This window comes from Pongo pygmaeus, chromosome 7 (genome assembly GCF_028885625.2).
Source record: "Pongo pygmaeus isolate AG05252 chromosome 7, NHGRI_mPonPyg2-v2.0_pri, whole genome shotgun sequence".
Taxonomy (NCBI): Eukaryota; Metazoa; Chordata; class Mammalia; order Primates; family Hominidae; genus Pongo; species Pongo pygmaeus.
This window is the reverse complement of record NC_072380.2, coordinates 43,304,089-43,328,878: the sequence shown is the minus strand read 5'-3', so window position 1 is coordinate 43,328,878 and position 24,790 is coordinate 43,304,089. Positions and strand designations below refer to the sequence as shown.

At 39.2% G+C, this 24,790-nt stretch overlaps 1 protein-coding gene across 4 annotated transcripts in view; it reads right to left on the bottom strand.

Annotated features, from left to right (window-relative positions):
- The window catches only part of HOOK3 (hook microtubule tethering protein 3), a 130,710-nt gene that overhangs the window by 65,903 nt on the left and 40,017 nt on the right, over positions 1-24,790 (bottom strand). For all 4 annotated transcript variants that reach the window (XM_054499783.2, XM_054499784.2, XM_054499786.2 and 1 more), the window contains exons 5-9: positions 21,795-21,927; positions 14,751-14,818; positions 8,081-8,143; positions 5,907-5,990; positions 724-887 (exon numbers count right to left, since the gene is read on the bottom strand). In XM_054499783.2, coding sequence (XP_054355758.1) covers positions 724-887; positions 5,907-5,990; positions 8,081-8,143; positions 14,751-14,818; positions 21,795-21,927 — 512 coding nt within the window. The remainder of the gene's footprint in view (positions 1-723; positions 888-5,906; positions 5,991-8,080; positions 8,144-14,750; positions 14,819-21,794; positions 21,928-24,790) is intronic.

Here is a 24,790-nt window from a genome sequence, read left to right as displayed (position 1 = left end):
CTTTTCCAAACAAAAGTCATTTCAGATTTTCAGTGAAATTTAATCTTTCTCGTGATCATGTCAACTCGCTTTCAGGCCCCTTCACAAATGTTCTTCCTTGGTCTTTCTTGAAAGTTTCCTCAGTCGCCTTTGTTTCCCACAGAGGGGCAGGTGTGGGGTACTCCCTCTCACTCAGGTATCCTGTAGTTGCGGCATTCTGCCTTCAAATAATAAGGAGGGTGGCACTCTGATAGAACATTTCCTAGATGTGAAGTAGTTTCATGTTGTGTGAGGAGATTCTGAGAAGCTGTTTATTTGGATCCTCAATGGACTGCAGTTTCCCAGAAGTCCTAACATTATATTCTTTTTTTCTTTTCTTTTTTTTCTTTTTTGAGACAAAGTCTCGTTCTGTTGCCCAGGCTGGGGTGCAATGGCATGATCTCGGCTCACTGAAATCTCCACACCCCCCGTTCACACGATTCTCGTTTCTCAGCCTCCCAAGTAGCTAGGATTACAGGCACCCACCATCATGCCTGGCTAATTTTTGTATTTTTAGTAGAGATGGGGTTTCGTCATGTTAGCCAGGCTGATTTTGAATCCCCGACCTCAAATTATCAGCCCGCCTCAGCCTCCCAAAGTGCTGGGATTCCAGGCATGGGCCAACGTGCCTGGCCAATATACTCTTAACTTTAAATGACAGCTAACAAATTTTTAAAAATCAGATTTTAATGAGTTGTCTTTTACCTGAATGTTTCTTCTTGGAGCTGTTCTAATTGAGTCTGGAGCTGCAAATGCCTTCTTCCTGCTGGACTGTTAGGGTCTTCTATAGAATCAGATTGATTGAGTCTTTCCATTAATACCTGATTCTCTGCCAACAAACTGCTTTTCTCTTCCTGCAATGCTGCAACCTGTTGGAGTATAGGACGACGGCAGTTATTTCTTCCAATTACACTGGCATCAGCTCAATCACTTGTGAATTACCATTACAAATTAAAGCCTATATATATATTTTTTGAGGCGGAGTCTCACTGTCGCCCAGGCTGGAGTGCAGTGGCGCAATCTGGGCTCACTGCAAGCTCCGCCTCCTGGGTTCACACCATTCTCTTGCCTCAGCCTCCCGAGTAGCTGGGATTACAGGTGCCCGCCACCACGCCTGGCTAATTTTTTGCATTTTTAGTAGAGATGTGGTTTCACCATGTTAGCCAGAATGGTCTTGATCTCCTGACCTCAAGATCCGCCTGCCTCGGCCTCCCGAAGTGCTGGGATTACAGGCGTGAGCCACCGCGCCTGGCCATTAAAGCCTATTTTTAAAGAAGTACAATCAATCTCCACTTAAAACATTTACATCATTTTGGAATACTGCACGTGCAGAACAAGATGTAAGAGTAACAATTCATTCTTATTTCATATTTGAAGAAACACCTCACCAGACAAGATATAGAGATGGCAAATAAGCACACTAATAAATAATCATTAGTTATCAAGGAAATGCAAATTAAAATCACAATATTATGTAACTACACTCCCACTAGAATAAATAAAATTAAAAAGACTGACTGTACCAAATGTTGGCAAAGAAACTTGTGGTGAGAATGTAAAATGTTTCAAACATTTTGGAAAATAGTTTAGCAGTTTCTTAAAGAATTAAACATGCAACTACCACATGACTGATTTAGCCATCCTACTCCTAGGTATTTACTCAGAGAAATAAAAGCATATGCCCACACGAAAACTTAGGAACAATGTTTATAGCAGCTTCATTTGTAATAGAAGAAAACTGGAAACAATCCAAACGTTTGCCAGCAAGCAAATGGATAAATGATTTGCAGTATATCATATAGGTTGAACATCCCAAATCCAAAAATCCAAACTCAGAAATGCTTCAAAATCTGAACGTTTCTGAGCACCTACATGACACTCAAAAGAAATGCTCACTGGAGCCATTTCAGCTTTTGGATTTTTGGATTTAGGATGCTCAACCACTAAGTATATAATGCAATAATGCGAATATCCCCAAATCCAAAAATATCCTGAATTTCAGATATGGAATACTCAACCTGTATAAAAGAATACTACTCAGCAATAAGAAAGAATTAACAATTTACAGTTACAACATAGATGAATCTCAAAATAATGTAAGAAGTCAGACAAAAGGCCGGGCGCAGTAGCTCATGCCTGTAATCCCAGCACTTTGGGAGGCCGAGGTGGGTGGATCACCTGAGGTCAGGAGTTCGAGACCAGCCTGGCCAACATGGTGAAACCCCATCTCTACTAAAAATACAAAAATTAGCCAGGCGTGGTGGCAAACGCCTGTAATCCCAGCTACTCAGGAGGCTGAGGCAAGAGAATCGCTTGAACCTGGGAGGCAGAGGTTGCAGTGAGCTAAGATCGTGCCATTGCACTGCAGCCTGGGGGACAAGAGTGAGACTTCGTCTCAAAAAAAAAAAAAAAGAAGTTAGACCAAAAAAAGTCAATATATATGGCAGAACTCCTTTTTACACACAGACAAAAAGAATCTAATTTTCAAAACATAAACATGGCTGGCATGGTAGCTCCTGCCTGTAATCCTAGCACTCTGGGAGACTGAGGGAGGAGGATTACTTGAGCTAGCAGTTGGAGAACAGCCTGGGCAACACAGTGAGACCCTGTCTCCACAAAAAATAAAAAATTAGCTGGTGTGGTAGTGAATGCCTGTGGTCCTCACTACTTGGGAGGCTGAGGCAGGAGGATCGCTCGAGTCCAAGAGGTCGAGGCTACAGTGAGCCACGATCACACCACTGTGCTCCATCCTGGACGACAAAGCAAGACTCTGTTTCAAAAAAAAGAAAAACACAGGCCAGGTGCAGTGGGTCACGCCTTTAATCCAAGCACTTTGGGAGGCCAAGTTGGTAGGACTGCTTGGGGCCAGGAGTTTGAGACCAGCCTGGATAGCATAATAAGACCCCATTTCTACCAAAAAAAAAAAAAAAAAAAAATTTTAGCCAAGCCTAGTGGTAGGCGCCTGTGGCCCCAGGTATTTGGAAGGCTGAGGTGGGAGGATCACTTAAGCCCAGGAAGTTGACTGCAGCAAGCTGTGATCATGCCACTGCACTTCAGCCTAAATGACATAGCATAATCCTGTCTCAAAAAACAAAACGATGAGCCAGATGAGGTGGCTCACACCTGTAATCCCAGCACTTTGGGAGACGGAGGTGGGCAGATCACTGGAGCTCAGGAGTTTAAGACCAGCCTGGGCAATATGGCGAAACCCCAACTCTACAAAACATAAAAAAATTAGCTGGGCGTGGTGGCATGCGCTTGCAGTCCCTGCTACTTGGGAGGCTGAGGTGGGAGGATTGCTTGAGCCCAGGAGGCGGAGGTTGCAGTGAGCCAAGATTGCATCACTGCACTCCAGCCTGGGTGACAAAGTGAGACCCTGTCTCAAAAAACAAAACAAAACATAAACATGATTATTTAAGAAAATAACAAAGCAAAGGGGCTTATAACGAAAAGCTAGTTTCCTATGGAGTTTTCCCACTCTCCAGAGAATAGTTTTGACGGTTCCTAATTTTATTGCTTTTGGTTGTCACTTTACATATCTAAATAATGTTACACAATTATTTCGTGACTTATCAACCTTAGACATTATCTAGTGACTCTCTCCTCTGACATGTTTGATTACAGCAACTTGTGCCATTCCTGCCTACCATAAATATAGTTAATCACTGTTCTCACTTCTTTCACTGATCACCTCTGCAACTTTAAACTACTTATTGATTCATTTCACTCAGTCACCCACCCACTCATTCACTCACTCACCTACTATGTGCTAGGTATGGTTGCAGTTTTCTAAGTGCAAGGGATACAGTGATGAAAAAAGGGAAGTTCTTACTCATGTGTTATATATTCAAAACAAATTATAAGTAAAAACAAATCATTGCACAAGAAAGTAAATTAATATATACATGTAAAAACCAGAATATAAAGTGCTATGCAGAGTGATATGGTTTGGATATTTATCCCCTCCAAATCTCATGTTGAAATGTAGTCCCAAATGTTGGAGGTGGGGCCTGGTGGGAGGTGTTTGGATCACAGCATTGGATCACTCATGAACGGCTTGGTAGTGTCCTCATAAGTGAGGGAATTCTTGCAAGACCTGGTTGTTTAAAAGTGTATGGCACCTTTCCACCCCTTGCTCCTACTCTTGCCATGTGACACAGCTGCTTCCACTTTGCCTTCTGCCATGATTGGAAGCTTCCTGAGGCCCTCACCAGAAGCAGATGCTGGAGCCATGCTGGAAAGCCTGCAGAACCATGAGCCAATTAAACATCTTTTTTCTCTATAAATTACCCAGCTTTGGGTATTTCTTTATAACAATACAAAAACAGCCTAGTACACAGAGGGTTAAAATAAGAACAACAAGAAAGACTGGGTGATTATTTAGGATTACTCGACCATGGAAGGCCTTCCTGAAGAGACCTACTTTAGACTTACTTCAGTGCCTGATGCATTCCAGTGCCTGACATTTTGTGACAAATAAATCAGGTGATTTTTGAGCTAAGGTTGGATGACAAGGAGCAGCCAGCCATGCAATGATTGTCTCCCTGTAGAAGTGGTTCTAGATGCCCTACTTAGTTAAGATGAAAGCCATCATTTCTGGCTCTCCCTTTCGTTCATCACTCCTGTTTTACTTCTCAAACTCTATCATTGGCATCTTAACTTTTACAATAATGTTTCTCCATAGGACAATTCTAAATGTTGAAAACCAATAAGGTTTACATTACATATTACATTACATTATGATTACATTATGACTGTGTTGCTGTTTTCTCCACAGCAAAACATGCTGTAGGGCTACCTCCTCTTCTCTTCTCATAACCTCTCTGCAACACTATCATTCATTTTGCAATCTGTCCATACCTGGGATTGGCAAACTGTTCTGGTGTAAAGGACCATATTGTAAATGTTTTAGGCAAGTACTCCACTCTGTCATTGAAGCCTGAAAGCAGCCACAGACAATACATAAACGAGCCATGATAAAATTGTATTTGTAAAAACAGAAAGCAAGCCACAGTTTGCCAATCCCAGTATATAAATTTAATTTTATATTACTAAAGATACTTATATTCTGCTTATAAAAATAATGAAATCTTATTAGTATAACTCTTAGCATTTGTATATAAATTCTAAAATCTGAAATGCAATTAACAGCACTTACATTACGACTTTGTAAATATTATTTCCTAGATAACCCAACAAGTGTGATGTGATTACTTTCTTCAATATGCATCCAATGCAATGACCAACTCATATGCCTTTCAAAGCAAAATGCCTCTTCTATTACAAAGTATTATGAACTCTACATATGCATAACCCAGTTTTAACAAGTATCAAAACATGGCCAACTATGTCTCCCATGTATGTCCCCCTCTTTAGTCAAAGTAAATTCCAGACAAATAATCTTATTTTTGTCTGTTATTTGTGAAAGGTATTCTCAACTTTACCTTTAATTGTGCTCTTGAATTTTTTTTTTTTTTTGAGATGTAGTCTTGCTCTGTCATCCAGACTGGAGTGCAGTGGCGCAATCTCGGCTCACTGCAACCTCTGCCTCCCAGGTTCAAGCAATTCTCCTGCCTCAGCCTCCCAAGTAGCTGGGATTACAGGCGTCCGCCATCACACCTGGCTAATTTTTTGTATTTTAGTAGAGATGGGGTTTCACCATGTTGGCCAGGCTGGTCTCGAATTCTTGAGCTCAAGTGAGACCCTTGAGCTCCCCTCAGCCTCCCGAAGTGCTGGGATTACAGGTGTGAGCCACTGCGCCCAGCCATTTTTTCCCTAAAAAAGGGTTGTGTTATAGTTAAGATGTACTGTATGGCAGTACACAGCACATTTGGTGGTACTTACAGTGGTATGTTTCAAAGAGGTGGTGCACAGAACAAATCTCTTACCTGCATATCCAATTCATGGCATCTTTGAGCAATTTCTTCCTTTGCTGACAAAGCTTCATTTAGTTCCTCTGTAGTTTTCTTCAGCTGGTTAGAAACAAAGAGATAAACATTTTAATATGAAGTGGTAACAATAATTCATATGTTCAACACAGAATTAAAACATTTCTCCCCTGTCTTTCCTGAAGAGGGAAGGGTGCAAGAGGAAATCAAGAATCCCGTGGAAGAGTATAAACACAGCACTTTTAACTTTAAATTAATTTCTTTTACTCTGTCTTATTTTTTCCGTCCTTTGAATTTGGCTCATTCCGCATATCAAGTTTTCTTATGCATATTTTTTGATCTAGACTATCTGGTTCTTGGTAAAGATAATTCTTTAATAACTGAGAAATTTTACCTTCATAAAATATGTATGTGCTAGAGGAATAGGGATTTTAATTGTTAAAATATGCAGCTAGAATATTTCAACACAAGTGTTTTAGTTATATTAAAACCTTATGCTGGGAGGTGGGGGAAGGAGAGTCATATTAAAACCTTATGGTAAGGCAAGGGGAGGGATAGCATTAGGACAAATATCTAATAAGTGCGGGCCTTAAAACCTAGATGATGGGTTGATAGGTACAGCAAACCACCATGGCACATGTATACCTATGTAGCAAACCTGCACATTCTGCACAGGTATCTCAGAACTTAAAAAAAAAAAAAAAAAAACTATCAGAAACTGTTGTGAAAAGTTAGAATATGATGAAAATTTTGCATCTCCTGAGATTAAGAAAACAAAAATATTACTGAAGGAAAAAACCTTATGTTAATTTGTATAGCACCATTAAAAAATTTGTTTACTCTCAACATAAACCAAACATTCCTGAGTTGTATCTCTTTACTATATAAACTCTAAATTAGCAAAGTATGAAAAAAAAAATTGATCAAAAAAATTTTATCATCTCTTCATTTCATGTGACCAAACCTCTGTGTGGTAGATTTAAAAAAAAATTAAAGCTTGGGTTAAAATTGCAACATGTCCAAAGATTTTCCTGCAAAACATTTAGAAACTACAGGGAGGAAGTGAAAGAAGACAAAGAATACAAAGATTTCTATTCATGTATTGCATGAGATGTACAAAATAGCTTGAACACAGAACCTGACATTGTAATTAACACTTCCTTAAGAAGCAATATTTAGGCCGGGCGCGGTGGCTCAAGCCTGTAACTCCAGCACTTTGGGAGGCCGAGGCTGGCAGATCACAAGGTCAGGAGATCGAGACCATCCTGGCTAACATGGTGAAACCCCGTCTCTACTAAAAATACAAAAAAAAATTAGCTGGGCATAGTGGCAGTTGACTGTAGTCCCAGCTACTCGGGAGGCTGAGGCAGGAGAATGGTGAGAACCCGGGAGGTGAAGCTTGCAGTGAGCCAAGATTGTGCCACTGCACTCCAGCCTGGGTGATAGACCAAGACTCGGTCTCAAACAAACAAAAACAAAACAAAACAAAACAAAACAAAAAAAAGGAAGCGATATTTAAAAGTACAAAGTAACTTTTCTGTTAAAATCACAAAAATACATTGCAGGATTCCTTTAAAAATACAGTAGTTCTTAGAGCATTTAATTATTCACTACTTCACAGATATGAGAGGTGGGATCGAGAAGACATCTTCAACTGACAAAAGGAAATAAAAGGTAAGTATCTTTTGCATTATATATAAACCATAAAAATAAATTCATGTCATTTTCCAGGAATTTGACATGTCATTTTCCAAGAAAATGACAACTGTATATTTCATTTTACAAGAAAATGACATGAACTTATTCTTATGATTCATATAATCATAAGCTGTAACATCTATTGTGTTAAATGTGGCACACTGATATCACTAACAGAAAAATAAAAATTCATGACTAGAAAACAGGAGTCACAATAAACTAAAAAAATTAACCTATTTCAAAGTAGATTATGCAACAGCATTTTAATTGCAAATGCATTTTATTACAAATTATAAACTTAATTATAAACGTGTAAATTCCATTAGTAAAATAGCTTATGTTCTTAAAATTTTAGGTAAAATATAAAGAATTAAACCAGTATAATAAAAAGCAATTTTAACCCATTCTTCTCATTAACATCTGAAGCGTACCCTTTTCAACCTTTTCATGAATAAAAACAATGTAAAATTATATACCTGACGATCAAGGTCAACATAGGCATCATTTCCAGCAGAGACAGGAGATTCTTTACTCATCAGCTGAAATCAAGATTTAAATCATTATAACTATGAGGCAAAAAAGACATTCTACATAAAATACTTAACATAAGAAAATGAATACCCAGCCACTATAGAAATATAAAAATTAAAATGAAAACAAGCATGTAAAACACTTTACATTAAAGCTTCTGAGTCTGGAACTTTTTTTGTCCCCACTCCAGAATAATGCCTTCATTTAAAATTAGAGGGCTGGCTGGGCGTGGTATCTCACGCCTGTAATCCCTGCACTTTGGGAGGCCGAGGTGGGCGGATCATGAGGTCAGGAGTTCAACACCAGCCTGACCAACATGGAGAAACCCGTCTCTACTAAAAATACAAAAATTAGCTGGGCGTGGTGGCACCCGCCTGTAATCCTAGCTACTCAGGAGGCTGAGGCAGTAGAATCGCTTGAACCTGGGAGGCGGAGGTTGCAGTGAGCCAAGATGGTGCCATTGCACCCCAGCCTGGGCGACAGGGCGAGATTCCTCTCAAAAAAAAAAAAAATTAAATTAAAATAAACAAATAAATAAATAAATAAAATTAGAGGGCTATCAGCACCATAAGACAGGGCAAGAGAAAAAAAAGTAAATAAAATAATAAATTGAATTAGAGGTCTAAATTCTGATGCTCATTTTCACCGCAAGCCTAGTAATAAGAATCTAGTATTACTTACTCTTATCACAAAAATGACAAACCATTAAAATTAAAATGTGGCTACATACTTAAAAATAGCGGCTTCTCACTAAAAATAGCAATACTATTTATTTCTAAAGAATAAATGTGGATAATATCAGTATTAGGGAAAATTACTGGCTAATGTTTAATGATAACACACACACACACACACTGACACCCTAACCCTTATGTTGCAAAGAGAGAAGATCCAGAGATCTTCTGAAGGGAACAGAATTCTGGTTATGACAACTGTCAGGGAGAGACTCAAATGGCCCCAGTCTTCTATTGTTTCCTTCTTATATTCTGTTTTAAAGACAAAAGGGAGAGTGACAATCAGAAATGTGGGGATGTATAACTGGGTGTGGTGGTACGCGTCCTTTAGTTCCAGCTACTCGGGAGGCTGGGGTGGATGGAATGCTTGAGCCCAGGAGTTGGAGAATACTGTGATCACACCTGTGAATACCCACTGCACTCTAGCCTGGGTGATGTAACAAGACCACATCTCTTAAAAGAAAAAGAGGCATAAGGACGTACTGTTGAGACCTTGTGATTCCGTCAACAGCTCTTAATAAAAATCTAGGTGTCCTACTCTGAGCACAACCATCTCTCATCGTAGGCCTCTCATTAAATTTTATCTGTTCCTCAACATCAGGAAGACTTCTGGGCCCCATCCCTCTGTACTTTCTCCTTGTCTTTCAGTCTTAGCCCATCATTTCACTTTCTTCCTCACTCAGCTCAGACTTGATAGTGAACGCAGTTGATTTTGCCTGCCTAAAGTTTACTCCTGTTTCTTCTGCTAACATTGTCTACCATTGTCCCCTCCCTACTTTCGATTCCTAGGTTCATTTGTCTAATCAATTATTTTCTCTAGATTTCATGTCTATGACTTTTGTCAATATTCTCTACTCTCCTCTTACCTCATTTTTTCTTACTGGCAAAAATCTCAATCCAAGATTAATCCAGCTACAACTGCCTATATGCTACCTATACCCTGACTGCTAAAGTCATCCCACGGTATAGATGGGGAACTAGTTCTAGGACTCAGGCATATACCAACATGCACACACACTCAAGTCCCACAGGCGGCCCTGCAGAACCTCCCTATGTGAAAAGTTGGTCTCTGTACATGTGAGTTTCACATCCTGCAAAGACTGTATATTCCATCTGTTTGGTTGTACAAAAAAAAAAACAAAACAAAACAAAAAAACAAAACTGCACAAAAGTAGACCTGTGCAATCCAAACCTGCATAAAAGTAGACCTGTGTTGTCTAAGGGTCAACTGTATCGAGAAGGTAAAAGAAATTTAAAAACCACAAAACTGGTATCACTATTAATAAAGTTTCCAATCTCAACTGGGCCTTCAGTGCTACTCAAAAAGCACAGCTGTTTTCCCCAGCCAGCAGCCTCATTTTCATCAGAGATTATTCCACACTGTTGCTGCTTCTCGAACCTCACCAACTCACCCACACTCATCATCAGACTATCTTGTCTTCAGATAAGAATTTCCCATACCCTAATTTACAAACTTAGTGACAGGCATGCCCACCCCTTCCTTTCTTCATTTCTGTTACAATGCAACAGCTCTTCTTCTCACCCAAGGCTAATCCCCAACTGTGCTTTCAACTCCATCTCTTCCAGCATCTCCTATGAGACTTATGCTTTGTGAGGCAAGAGACCATGTCTATCTTTTTCATGGTTGTATCCCTAGTGCTGACTACAGTGTTTGGTACATACTGGGTACTCAATAAGTATTTGCTAAATGAATATGCAAATAACAGACATATTAAAAATCTAATTTGGATTCTCTTTTACATACAACTTTATATCTTGTTCTGGTCATTTGACATTTAAAATTTTTTCCTTCTGTCCTAAGATACCCTTTTACACATTTTTATTAACTATGTAATACTCCATCATATGGACGTACCACAATTTAAACACTAGCTTACTAATGGATATACATTGTTTTCACATTTCTGTTAATATAAAATAGTCTGATAAACATTGTTGTGTCCAGTCTTGGTCTGAGTTTTTAAATAATTCCCTGGGATAGGTTCATAGAAAGTCACTTGGTCACAGATTTAATTTAAAAAACATTCCTGGTTATAGATATACCAACTGTTATTATAGAAAAATTTAAAAATATAGAAAAGGGTAAAGGAAATTCAGCTATTTGCAGAGTTAACATTAAGTAAGTTTACTTGTTTTCCCTCATCTTAATTTTTATATTTAACAGAAATCGGATCATATTGTTCATCTGCTTTCTATCTACCTTTTTAAACCTAATATGAGCTTTCCCTTACGTCATTAAATATTTTTCAAAGATATGCTTCAATGCCTATGTAATATGCCAGTATACTGGTATACCATAATTTATTTACCCATCGCTGGGTAGTTATTTCTAATGCTTCAGTACTAGGAAATAATACTGAAGCACACTATATTGAAGGGATACAGCACAATGGTTGTAGGTATGGGCTCTGCACTGCTTAGACCTGAGTGCTATCTCGGTCACTACTTCCTAAGTGAACCTGAGCAAGTTACTCAAACTCTCTGTTTCTTTTTATAAAATGAAGACAATAATATACACCTCACAGGATTGTAGTGAATTTTCCTTTATACTGTGACAAATATACGTAACAAAAATTGCCATTTTAACCACTTTAAGTATAAATTCGGAGGCATTAATTGTGAGTGTACAGAAATTTAAATGGAATTTGCTAACAAATGGAAATTGCTTAGTCACAGCCCAATCTAGTATATAGTAGATGCCAGATAAATGCTTGTTATGACTACTATTATGTATCTTTGTATTTTACTTTTTTTTTTTTTCTGAGATGGAGTCTGGCACTATCACCCAGGCTGGAGTGCAGTGGCACAGTCTCGGCTCACTACAACCTCCGCCTCCCAGGTTCAAGCCATTCTCCTGACTCAGCCACCCAAGTAGCTGGGATTACAGGTATGTGCCACCAAGCCTGGCTAATATTTATATTTTGAGCAGAGACAGGGTTTCACTGTGTTGGTCAGGCTGGTCTTGAACTCCTGACCTCGTGATCTACCCACCTTAACCTCCCAACGTGCTGGGATTACAGGCGTGAGCCACCGCGCCTGGCCGTATTTTACATTTTTTTTTTTTTTTTAGGATAAACTCCTAAAAGTGGAATTACAGGATCAACTACACTAAGGCAGAATGGTTGGCGGTCCTCTTATTCTTTTCCCTGCTCTTGCTTAGTAACAGAAGCCTGGAATTTTGGCTGGGTCCATGACTATCTAGAATAAGGACCCCATTTCCCAGACTCCCCCATGTGGCTAGGTGGGTAATATCTGGCTAACAGGAGTGAGAATTCCTGCAAATTTACTTGCAGGAGGTGGATAACTCTTTCCTCAATCCTTTCTGCTGGCTAGAAATATAAACGTGAAAGACAGCACTGAACCACTAGCTGGGAATCATGTATTAAGAACGGCACAGCAGCAAGATGGAAGAAAGCTGGGTTCCTGATGACTATAGAGCCTCCACACCAACCCAGGACCACTTGAGAGCAAATTAAACTCATGTCTTGCTTGGGTAACTGTAGTTTTGGTATTTTAACATGATCAATCTAATCTTATATGATATAAAAGGGGATAACACTTTTAAAAGATACACCAGTTTGCATTCCTGCCATCAGTGCTGACTGCTAAACCAATCAACTCTTTAAAAGCTTTGCTGGGTAATAAAGAATTTCCCTAGAAATAGGAGTTGTCTTTGCTATTCACAGTGGGCCCTTAGATAGTTTAAGCTAAGGAGATGACTCCAGATGGCAGCTGGCCACTCCAGAAAGACCAATCATGTGATTAGAAGGTTGGGGCTTTGTTATCAGCCTGACCTCTGGGAAACAAAGGAGGCTGAAAATTGATTTGGACATCATGGTCACTGATTCAATCAAACATACCCATGTAATGAAACCCCAACAAAGAATCTGGATATAAAGGCTCAGGTAAGCTTCTCTGGTTGGCAATACTCTGCATATTGCTACCATGGGGTGGGGACAAAACAAACTGCATTTGGGACCTTACCTGACCTCACTCTATGCATTTTTTGGTTTAACAGAAACTTAACAATCCAGAAACGCATTTAATTTTATTTGTATCCATTTGCTGTAATAAAGCTGTTATCATTCCTGACTTCTGTGAGTTGTTCTAGTAAATTACAGAATGTGCAGGGATAGTGGGAATCCTTGAATTTGTAGGCAGTTGGTCAGATGACAGGCCCTGAGCCTGGAGCTGGTGTCTGAACTGTGGGCAGTCTGTGGAGAGTGATGCCTTTAAATCTGTGAAGTTTGGCCCAACTTTGGGTAGTTGGTGTCAGAAGTCATTGCAAGTTTTTAAGCACAATTTCATCTTAATTTGCATTTAACTGAATATTTTTCATGTTTTTCTTTGGTATTTTTCTTTCTTTTTTTTCTTTTTTTTTTTTGAGACAGTCTCGTTGTCGCCACGCTGGAGTACAGTGGTGCGATCTCAGCTCACTCCAACCTCTGCCTCCTAGGTTCAAGCGATTTTCCTGCCTCAGCCTCCCGAGAAGCTGGGACTACAGGCATGTGCCACCACGCCCAGATAATTTTTGTATTTTTAGTACAGACGAAGTTTCACCATGTTGGCCAGGATGGTCTCAATCTCTTGACCTTCTGATCCGCCCACCTTGGCCTCCCAAACTGCTGGGATTACAGGTGTGAGGCCACCGCACCCAGCCTGTCTTCTGTATTTTTCTATGTTAGGTGCATATTCATGTCCTGCATACACTTTTCTATTTCTCTTAAGGGTTTCTTCCACTGCTTTTATGATTAAAAACATTCTCACATCCTGAACTTGACCAGCTATTAGTCTCTGTTTTATTTTTACTTTTACAGTTTTATGTTTTACATTTAAAACATAAATATTCATCTAGAAATTGCTTTAGGAATGGCTGGAGGTGAAGATACGTTTTCTGCCAAACAGGAAACCACCAGTTAAGTGTGAGGAAGACTGCTGGTTTAAGATAGGTATTATTTGGCTGGGCGCCGTGGCTCACGCCTGTAATCCTAGCACTTTGGGAGGCTGGGGAGGGCGGATCACCTGAGGTTCAGGAGTTCGAGACCAGCCTGACCAATACGGTGAAACCCCATCTCTATTAAAAATACAAAAACCAGCCAGGCGTGGTGGCATGTGCTTGTAGTCCCAGCTACTCAGGAGGCTGAGACAGGAGAATTGCTTGAACCTGGGTGGCGGAGGTTGCAGTGAGCCAAGATCACACCATTGCACTCTAGCCTGGACGACAGACTGAGACTCGGTCAAACAAATAAATAAATTATTAGCTTTAGGAATTAGTCTGCTATTACCATTTCATTAAGGGCACTTTAAAAAATTAGGAATAGTTGGCCGGGTGTGGTGGCTCACGCCTGTAATCCCAGCACTTTGGGAGGCCAAGGCGGGCAGATCATGAGGTCAGGAGATCGAGACCATTCTGGCTAACAAAGTGAAACTTCATCTTTACTAAAAATACAAAAAATTAGCTGGGCGTGGTGGCACACACCTGTAGTCCCAGCTACTCAGGAGGCTGAGGCAGGAGAATCACTTGAACCCAGGAGGCGGAAGTTGCAGTGAGCCCAGATCGCACCACGGCACTCTAGCCTGGGTGACAGAGTGAGACTCCATCTCAAAAAAAAAAAAAAAATTTAGGAATAGTTATATCTATACCTGCAAAATAAATGTTTAAGATTTAAATAAAATTGGAAAATTTAAATGCGTATGATTTTTTAGAATAAAAACAAGAAAAGATATATCATAAATGCAAAGTAAAAACTCTTTAAAAATGAGCAGGAGAATCTCTTTTAAAATTTTCCACCTGTATTATTCATACTCATGTTTACTCCTTTAATTTTTCATAAACTATAAGCATGAAGCTCCAACATACCTCTTGAATGGCTGTCATGACAACATGTTGAACAGATTCCTCCATCATCATAATGGCTTGGATGTACTCTGAAAACAAGAACAATCTGGAATGTCACTGTTCAAGTTAAAGATGGTCAAGGGAATCAAGGCTCATACTTCATAAATTCTTATAAGTCGTTTCCCTGTGTTTTGATTCCTCCTAAGAATCCCACATACACCATTAAATGTATTGGTAAAGTCCGAAAATCACACTATTTATCTTTCCTTAAGATCTTTTCTTTCCTTTTCAACATTCCTTCTAAAGTTGAGGCTACAGCTACAGGTCATGAGAATGGAATATTGGCATGAGTATGTGCCAATGTAAAACGATGAAATGGTAAAGCCTGAAACCAGGAGGGAAAAATCTCTGTATTACTTTTTTCTAAAATCTAAAAATTATATTTCACATTACTCTTTGCTACACAGTTAAAAAAAAAAAAACTTTGAACTCTGTGCTTTATTTTTATGTGACATCAACGTGCTGCATTATTCTGCCTTAATATATCCTTTTTTTTTTTTAGACAGAGTCTCACTCTGTCGCCAGGCTGGAGTGCAGTGGCGCCATCTCAGCTCACTGCAACCTCCGCCTCCCGGGTTCACACGATTCTCCTGCCTCAGCCTCCCGAGTAGCTGGGGCTATAGGTGTGCGCCACCACGCCCAACTAATTTTTGTATTTTAGTAGAGACCGGGTTTCACCATGTTGGTCAGGATGGTCTCGATCTCTTGACCTCGTGATCCACCTGCCTCGGCCTCCCAAAGTGCTGGGATTACAGGCGTGAGCCACCACGCCCAGCCTGGCTTAATATTTTCTTCTACAGCAAACAAAAAAAATGAAACTGAGAGCCGCTTAGGACAAAGAATTGAGATGAATTTAAGATACAAATTGATACCATAGTTAAACAAATATTGTATAATCCCAGGCTTTAAAATAATTACTGACTGGCCTAAGGGTAGTGAGTTATCACAATTGACTGTTCACAGTTAGAGATGGAACTCCTTGTTCTACTACTTCCCCCTACTCACTAAGTCACTTGACCGGTCAAACACAAAAAATAAAATGATTCACACCTCCAATAAGCTAAAGCAGCAACTCCATCAATCTCATCCTCACCACTGCCAAAAAATAAAAGGATCTCTTTGTTATTAGTAATGACAAACTTGAAAACAATTTCTTGCCTCTGCAATAAGAAACATGTAAAAGAGTAAAGTAATTAGGAAATTTTAGGCTCAACCTACCTGTCCAACCCCATACATCCAAACAACATGCACAATAAAAATCTCACTCCTTGAGGTAGTATTCATATACTATGAAGGGGTCTTACCATGAAACTGTCAAAGTACTCTTTTGACAAGAGATTCATGTATTTGAAATGACAATTGTAATCCTCTACCCAACAGAGGATTTAAAATACATGAGGTATTTTTACAATACTATTAAATTATGACTTCTGGTTACTGCTAAAGCTTTAGTTTATCAGAAACATGTTTTTAAGGAAGTATTGTCCTAAGGCTACTTGTACCCAATCAATTGTTTGGTTATAAGTACAAATATACATAACACAACTAAATCATAGGCATTGTTCTTAGGTCAATAGGAATATCATAACTTAATCACTATTTAGTCAAAAAAGAATTCCTTTAGTCTGAGCTCAATTTTTGGTTTTGTTTTCTTCATGAGAATCACCCTATGAGTGTTGGAATACAGAAAGGGAGCTTTTAGATGTTCTGTTCAAAAGTATCAAACATAGAATTCAAAGGCTATGGAGAAACCAGCATAGGTAGGATGACTAAACAGCTCTAAAAGTAAGACTGTGAACATGGAAGAGAAGAAGCAGTGGCACTGATAATGGGGAAGGAGAATTTAATGACAGCCTATTGAAAGTGAAGGAAATAACAGTGGACTCGAGGGGTGAGGGGTTAGTAGGTGTGAGAGGGGAAGCGTTAGTTAAGAAGCGGTGTTGCCACGTCAAGGCCCTTCCCCGCGAACACCGTAAAATGCTAAATGATAAAATGATGATGAGAACTAAATTACTGTACAGTTTTTAAATAAAAAAATTTATGAATCTTTAAAAGTCCAAAATACAAATGATATGCTATTACCGGGTGTGTGTCTATGAGGCAATGCTGGAGAATGAGGTTTGCTATGTGAGGTAGCTTATCCTGAAGCCTTCACTGTCTAAAATTCACAGCATAGTTTATCACAGGGAGTATTAAGTTTAAATGTGGAAGAAACATGAGTTTTTGTCCTTGTCTAGCCTCTCACAGGTAGGAAGTATTGGGCAAGTCACATAACACTTACAAGTCCCAGCTTCCTAGTCTGTAAAAAGCATTTTTTGGTATCAGAGAGAAGGGAAATAATAAATAATTATTATTAGTGTGTCTTCTACTACTAATTTGTTTTTTCAAATTTACCACCATTTTATTTGCCCCAATTTGAGAAGTAAGATAGCCAAGACAAATGCGCACTGAGTCAACATCCGTAGCAGATGCTCCTCACTTCTTCTAATTAGGAAACACATTTAAACATAAGCCCCTTTTAATCTGTACAGTGCTTTATGGAGTACAAAGCACACACACACACACACACACACACACAATTTCATTCACTCCTCATGACAACCAGCTTTTACATCCTTATTTTGCAGACGACACAAGCTAAGTATCTCATCCCAAGTGAGTCAGGTAGTAAACAGCAGAACTGCTTTAGTGAGTTTTACGTTATATACCATAAATATGCAGTGACAGCTAATATTTAACCACTAATATTTAACCACTCAGACACTCATGTACTTGATTCTTAGCACTCTACTATGTTTCTGCTATGTTCCTGAGAGCAGAGGATGTCCTAAATCTAGACAAATGAGATGTTAAAATTTTGTTCAATAAGTTTCCATCATTTATACAATTTTGGGGAGAAAATCTAGGTGTTTCTACAGAACATTCGGTCTGAGTGCGAACTTCAATAAATATTATAATTGACTATCTTCTTTCCCATAGGAATATGCATATACGTAACATCTTTGTCTTTTCCTAGTCCTATTCTGTAGTAAATACAATTAGCTGACTCTCAGCAGTTATGCACTTCCAAAGACCCCTACATATTAAGGAGAATTCCAGAAGTCAATGAATTTCCTAAAAGGATACATAAGAAGTTATTATCTGATATCAATCAACTTCAATTAAATAATTTCTATTTTCCACCTTAAAATCAAAGCATCTACTTAGAGATTTAATGTCTCAAATCTTAGGTATACCAATCTCCTAATCTTTGACAGAACACTTGTTAGACACTCCAGGAATATACACAGATCACAACGGCAGAAAATTCCATATTTAATTCTTGAGCTAAACTGAATAAGCAAACTAAAATTTACCTATAAGAAAATGGTGGCCGGGCGCAGTGGCTCATGCCTGTAATCCCAGCGCTTTGGGAGGCTGAGGCAGGTGGATCATGAGATCAGAAGTTCGAGACCAGCCTGACCAACATGGTGAAACCCCGTCTCTACTAAAAATACAAAAATTAGCCGGGCATGGTGGCATGTGCACCTGTAATCCCAGCTACTCAGGAGGCTGAGGCAGGAGAATTGCTTGAACCTGGGAGGCAGAGGTTGCAATGAGCTGAGATCACACCACTGCACTCCAGCCTGGGTGACAGAGCGAGAATGTGTCCCAAAAAAAAAAAAAAGAAAAGAAAAAGAAAGAGAGAAAATGGTATGACAAAATAGGAATGGGGCTAGAGAGAAAGAAATATATTGTTTTAAAAAATACTGAATTGGAGACCAATAAAATTAGTCATAACTTCAAGAAAATAATGCTGTCTATTATTAAACTTACCATGGAACACCAAAAAAGTACAAACAACAAATTAATAGAAATCTGTTTTGCACTATAAGGGGTAAACGGTGGGGAAACAAGAAAAAAACCTTTGGGCTTAAAAAAAACTCCGTCGTCTTCAACATAAGTAATAGTAACATACTGTGCTGTCATCACTTATAATAGCCCCTATCTCCTGCTGTATTTTCCTTCATCCTTTTCTCACTATACTCCAATTATAGTGTGGTGGGTTTTTTAATTCCTCAGAGATAACCTAGGTCTTTCCTACATTCAGCTTCTACTATTTACATTACTCTTAACCCACTGTCTTCCATAGCTTTGCTTAAATAACTTCCCTGACCCCAAACCCAGGCTGTCCCCCTCAAAGCTGTAGCTGTGGAACACTCACCTCTGCGTTCATCATACAGGTATCTGTGGCATTATTTAATGTCCTTCCACTCAAGTTCCTTGAGGGCAGGTACTTGTCTGTTCTAACACTGTGTTCCTAGCCCCTAATGTAATGTATAAGTTCAATATTTACGAAATAAATTGAATATACAAGAGAAAATGAATTTAAGGTAAAATTTATCTGCTTTATTGCGTGATAAATTTGAACTGCAGCTTTTAGAAAACAAGTGATTTCTATGCAAATCAGTAGTTGTCAATACAGAAAAAAAGCTATTTAAGATTAGATAAGCACTTTGGAAGAACTATAAAAAAAGATATTAATTATATTATTATCTATATATCAAAGCTGGTCTTCAAGTAACTTCAACAAAGTTCAAATCTGTCAACTTGGACTTGCTGTACACATAAAAGTACACTTAACTAACAAAAGCTGTAAATTAAAAGTTAACTTACTGAGAATAGCCTTCTCTAATTCTATGTTAGTGGTTTTACTAATTTATATTCCATTTATTGATAAAATAAATATAATCATTGAACACCACCTAATGACATTTAAAAAATTGTGGCTACCTTAAAGTTCACAAAAGCACACAATAAAATAACTGAACGAAAATGTTTTAAAATACTATATATAGGCTGGGGTGGTGGCTCATGCCTGTAATCCCAACACTTTGGGAAGCCGAGGCAGGTGGATCACTTGAGGTCAGGAGTTTGAGACCAGCCTGACCAACATGATGAAACCCTGTCTCTACTAAAAACACAAAGCATTAGCCAGGCGTGGTGGTGCACATCTGTAATCCCAGCTACTCAAGAGGCTGAGGCAGGAGAATCACTTGAACCCAGGAGGTGGAGGCTGCAGTGAGCTGAGATCATGCCACTGCACTCCAGCCTGGGCAACACAGCAAGACTCCATCTCGAAAAAATAAAATAAAATAGAATAAAATAAAATAAAATACTATATGTAAAACTTATAATGTTTTCACGTTTCCTAGTAATAACTAATGTTTTGTGAACCACTACTATGTGCAAGACACTGTACTGTTCTATATACATGATCTCATTTAGTTCCCACAATAACCTTAGGAGGTAGGTACTATAATGAATCTCTATTTTACTAAAAAACTAAAATACAGAGGTTAAGTGATCTATTCCCATGTCCTTGAGATTGTCTGCGAGAGGTGGAAACGAGTTGAAATTCACGGGTTGATGCACACTGCAGCTCATGCTCTTAATCTCATATTTCAATGTAATAATAATTATATAATATACTGGGTCATTTCAGCTCTGGGAGCTTAAAATGGGGTATTTTAGATTGCAATACAAAGGACATGGGAAAAAATAAAAGACAGTTTTCAGATTTACATGCTTAGCGAGAAATTTTTCTAGCAGTGATAGACACCATTAATTTATTTTATTATTATTTTTTTCTGAGAAAAAGTCTTGATCTATCGCCCAGGCTAAAGTGCAGTGGCGCAATCTTGGCTCAATGCAACCTCCGCCTCCCAGGTTCAAATGATTCTCCTGCCTCAGCCTCGCAAGTAGCTGGGATTACAGGCGCCCACCACCGCACCCGGCTAATTTTTGTATTTTTAGTAGAGATGGGGTTTCACCATCTTGGCCAGGCTGGTCTCAAACTCCTGACTTCGTGATCCACCTGCCTCAGCCTCCCAAAGTGCTGGGATTACAGGCGTGAGCCACTGCGCCTGGCCCCATTAACTTTACAAGCCTGTTTATCGATGTGAAAATTAATCCCAAGGTTTTCCAGGTTTTTCAATGTTTTCTTGCCAGAGTATGTTACTACAAAATATCCTGTGGCATTTTTCTCTTTTTCTGAGACAGGGTCTTGCTCTGTCGCCCAGGCTGGAGTGCAGTGATGCGATCTTGACTCATTGCAACCTCCGCCTCCCAGGTTCAAGTGATTCTCATGCCTCAGACACCTGAGTAGCTGGGATTACAGGAGTGTGCCTCCACACTCAGCTAATTTTTTTTTTTTTTCTAGTAGAGATGGGGTTTCATCATATTGGTCAGGCTGGTCTCCAACTCCTGGCCTCAAGTGATCCGCCCACCGTGGCCTCCCAAAGTGCTGGGATTGCAGGCACGAGCCACTGTACCTGGCCTCCTGTGGTATTTCTAAGAGTTTTACAATTATTTAAAAATAAATGAAACAATTTTGATATATGTAATACTATTCCTTCCTTTAAAAGATAGTCAAGGCACCATCTAAAATTTAAGTCAGGGAGTGATTTCTTAAGGAAAAGTATCTGCCAGATTTTGGGGTAGGAAACCCAATTCAAAATTTCTTTTTATTATTTGAACATTGCATATAATGATACTCTTCCCTCTCTTTTTCCCCACAGTGGAGGCAAACTTGCAAATGTTTTCCAAATACAATATGCCTAAAAAAAGAAAAAGGAAAAGCTGAAGGCATCTGTTATAGATATATGTTGGGAAGGCAGACCTGAATATCTATTAAACTGCTGTATGTCTCTGCTCATTTTTTCCAGATTAGGTAGATGTTGTCAAATTAACAGCAAATTTCACTGCATTCAGTGTAGTTATCTACTCAAGGAATTATGTGGTATTGCACAAAAGAAAAAATATCACCCCAATCAAATTTATTTTAACGTGCAAAATTCATTTAAGCTTAAAAACAAATTACTAGTAAAACTGTAGAAAATGGCATTCTTTAGGGGTGGCCTTAAACAGATGTTACTGTTGGTACTGGTGATTTATATAAAATATAAAATATACATTACTTTCCTTCATTATTTTAAATGCAAACACTAATTTGAAACAAATTACCTTGCTTCTGTTCACAGTTCACAGCACAGCCTAAGATGAGCTGAAGCATCCTTCCAAGCTCTGCTGCATCAGAATGCTCCCCAATAAGGTTCACATCAGGAAGGGTAAAGTCATTAATTTGCTGTCCTAAAATCTGAATGGAGATAAAAGGATTATAATTGCATTTACATTTATATGACCAAAAAAAAAAAAAACAAAAAAACTTGATTGAGGTTAGTTTGTTATTACCGGAAACTCATTGCCAAAGACAGAGTGATTATGTTCCATTTCACTACCAATTTCTATTTTTACCTCCCATACCTAAATTATAACTATCTTGAGTCACAGCAACTTAGTCCCTACTCTGGTATGTGGCATGTACATCGAGCAAAAAAAAAAAAAAAAAAAACAAAAAAAGCCCTAAGTACTCCAAGAAGAAACGGGTGTATACTCTTTGAAGAAGTAGAACTAAAATGGTTACGAACTAGGGGGTACCAGAAAGGGCTGAGATTAAATATAAATTCATGTCCCCAACAGTAAGATTCTCACTAGCCACCTTCACTCCATTTGATTCCCAAAACACTGGCAGCAAAATACCTATGTCAGCAAGGAGCATGAAGAATTTCTTTATACAGAAATTGACTGTTCCCACATGAAATGATTCATATGCAGACAAATGGGCAGGTCTCTGCCTGACAATCCTACAGTGAAATGTACCACTCAAAAAGCACTCCCAACTCAGATTCCAATCAGCTTTTGATAGTGGTTTACTTTTAAATGTCAACAACCAACCAAGGACCATTAAAACATTTGAGAAGTCTCCAACATTAAAAATAGGCAAAAACAATGAAAGCAAACTCAGAAAAAAGCAAATAATGAAGCAAATGAAAGAAAATAAAATTTTAAACATCCTATAACTAGATGTACATACAGGTGGTAAAACTATCAACACAAACAAGAAAATAATTATTTAAAAACCTGGGAATCATGGTCTTCCCTGGACAGGAGGTGAGGAAAGAGGTTGTAAGAAGGTAAACACAAGCCCTGGTAGGTGCTGGTGACATTCAACCGACCTATGTTACATGGCTGTTCACTTCACAATTACCTTTAAAATGTACATATACATATGGTATGCTTTTCTGAATGCACGTTTATCCTACAATGAAAAAGTAATAGGGGTTTTGGAGGAGCGGGACTGGTATTTTACTTTTTATTTCTTTATTTTTTTGAGATGGAGTTTCGCTCTTGTTGCCCAGGCTGGAGTGCAATGGCATGATCTCGGCTCACTGCAACCTCCCAAGTTCAAGCGATTCTCCTGCCTCAGCCTCCCAAGTAGCTGGGATTACAGGCGTGTGTCACCACACCCAGCTAATTTTGTATTTTTAGTAGAGACGGGATTTCACCATGTTGGTCAGGCTGGTCTCAAACTCCTGACTTCAAGTAATCCACCTGCCTGGCCTCCAAAAGTGCTGAGATTACAGGCGTGAGCCACCGTACCTGGCCAAGATTGGTATTTTAGATAGATGGTCAAAGAAGCCATCTATGCTAAGTTAAAAACTGAGCAGAATCCTGGAATGAAGAGGCAGACCATACAGTTATAGGTGGGGGGATACAACACAGAAGTTACCATGGGCAAAGTCATGAGGTAGGAGTGTACTTGATAAACTCCAAAAACAGTAGGGTCAGTGTGGCTGGGGATGGAGTGGAAGACAAGGTCCAGGGGTCAGGATGGGGGAGGCATGTCACTTAGGTCCTCATAAGTTATGTCAAGGATGTGAGTTTTATTCTAAATAATAAGGAAAACAAATTGAATTAAATGAATAGAAATATACCACCAACCAGATTAAATTAAATTTTTCTCCTTGAATAGGAAAATCAATTCCTAGAAGGACATAAAAGAAAATACTGGCCAGACACAGTGGCTCATGCCTTTTTTTGTTGTTGTTGTTGTTGAGACAGTCTCACTCTGTCACCCAGGCTGGAGTGCAGTGGCACGATCTTGGCTCACTGCAACCTCTGCCTCCTGCGTTCACACCATTCTCGTGCCTCAGCCTCCCGAGTAGCTGGGACTACAAGCACCCACCACCACATCCACCTAATTTTTTTTTGGTATTTTTAGTAGAGACGGGGTTTCACCGTGTTAGCCAGGATGGTCCAGATCTCCTGACCTCGTGATCTGCCCACCTCGGCCTCCCAAAGTGCTGGGATTACAGGTGTGAGCCACTGCGCCCAGCCGGCTCACGCCTTTAATCCCAGCACTTCGGGAGGCCGAGGCGGGTGGATCACCTGAGGTCAGGAGTTCGAGACCAGCCTGACCAATATGGTAAAATCCCGTCTCTACTAAAAATACAAAAATTAGCTGGGTGTGGTGGCAGGCGACTGCGGTCCCAGCTACTTGGGAGGCTAAGACAGGAGAATTGCTTGAACCTGGGAGGCAGAGGTTGCCAGTGAGCCGAGATCATGCCACTGCACTCACTCTGGCCTGGGTGACAGAGTGAGACTCCGTCTCAAAAATAAGTAAGTAAATAAATAAATAATTAAAATAAAATGAAAAGACCAAACCTATGTTTGATTGGTGTACCTGAAACTGACAGGGAGACTGGAACCAAGTTGGAAAACACTCTTCAGGATATTATCTAGGAAAACTTCCCCAACCTAGCAAGACAGGCCAACGTTCAAATTCCGGAAATACAGAGAACACCACAAAGATATTCCTCAAGAAGAGCAACCCCAAGACACATAATCGTCAGATTCACCAAGGTTGAAATGACGAAAAAAATGTTAAGGGCATCCAGAGAGAAAAGTCAAGTTGCCCACAAAGGGAAGCCCATCAGACTAACAGTGGATCTCTCTGCAGAAACCCAACAAGCCAGAAGAGAGTGGGAGCTAATATTCAACATTTCTAAAGAAAAGCATTTTCAACCCAGAATTTCATACCCAGCCAAACTAAGCTTCATAAGCGAAGGAGAAATAAAATCCTTTACAGATAAGCAAATGTTGAGAGATTTTGTCACCAC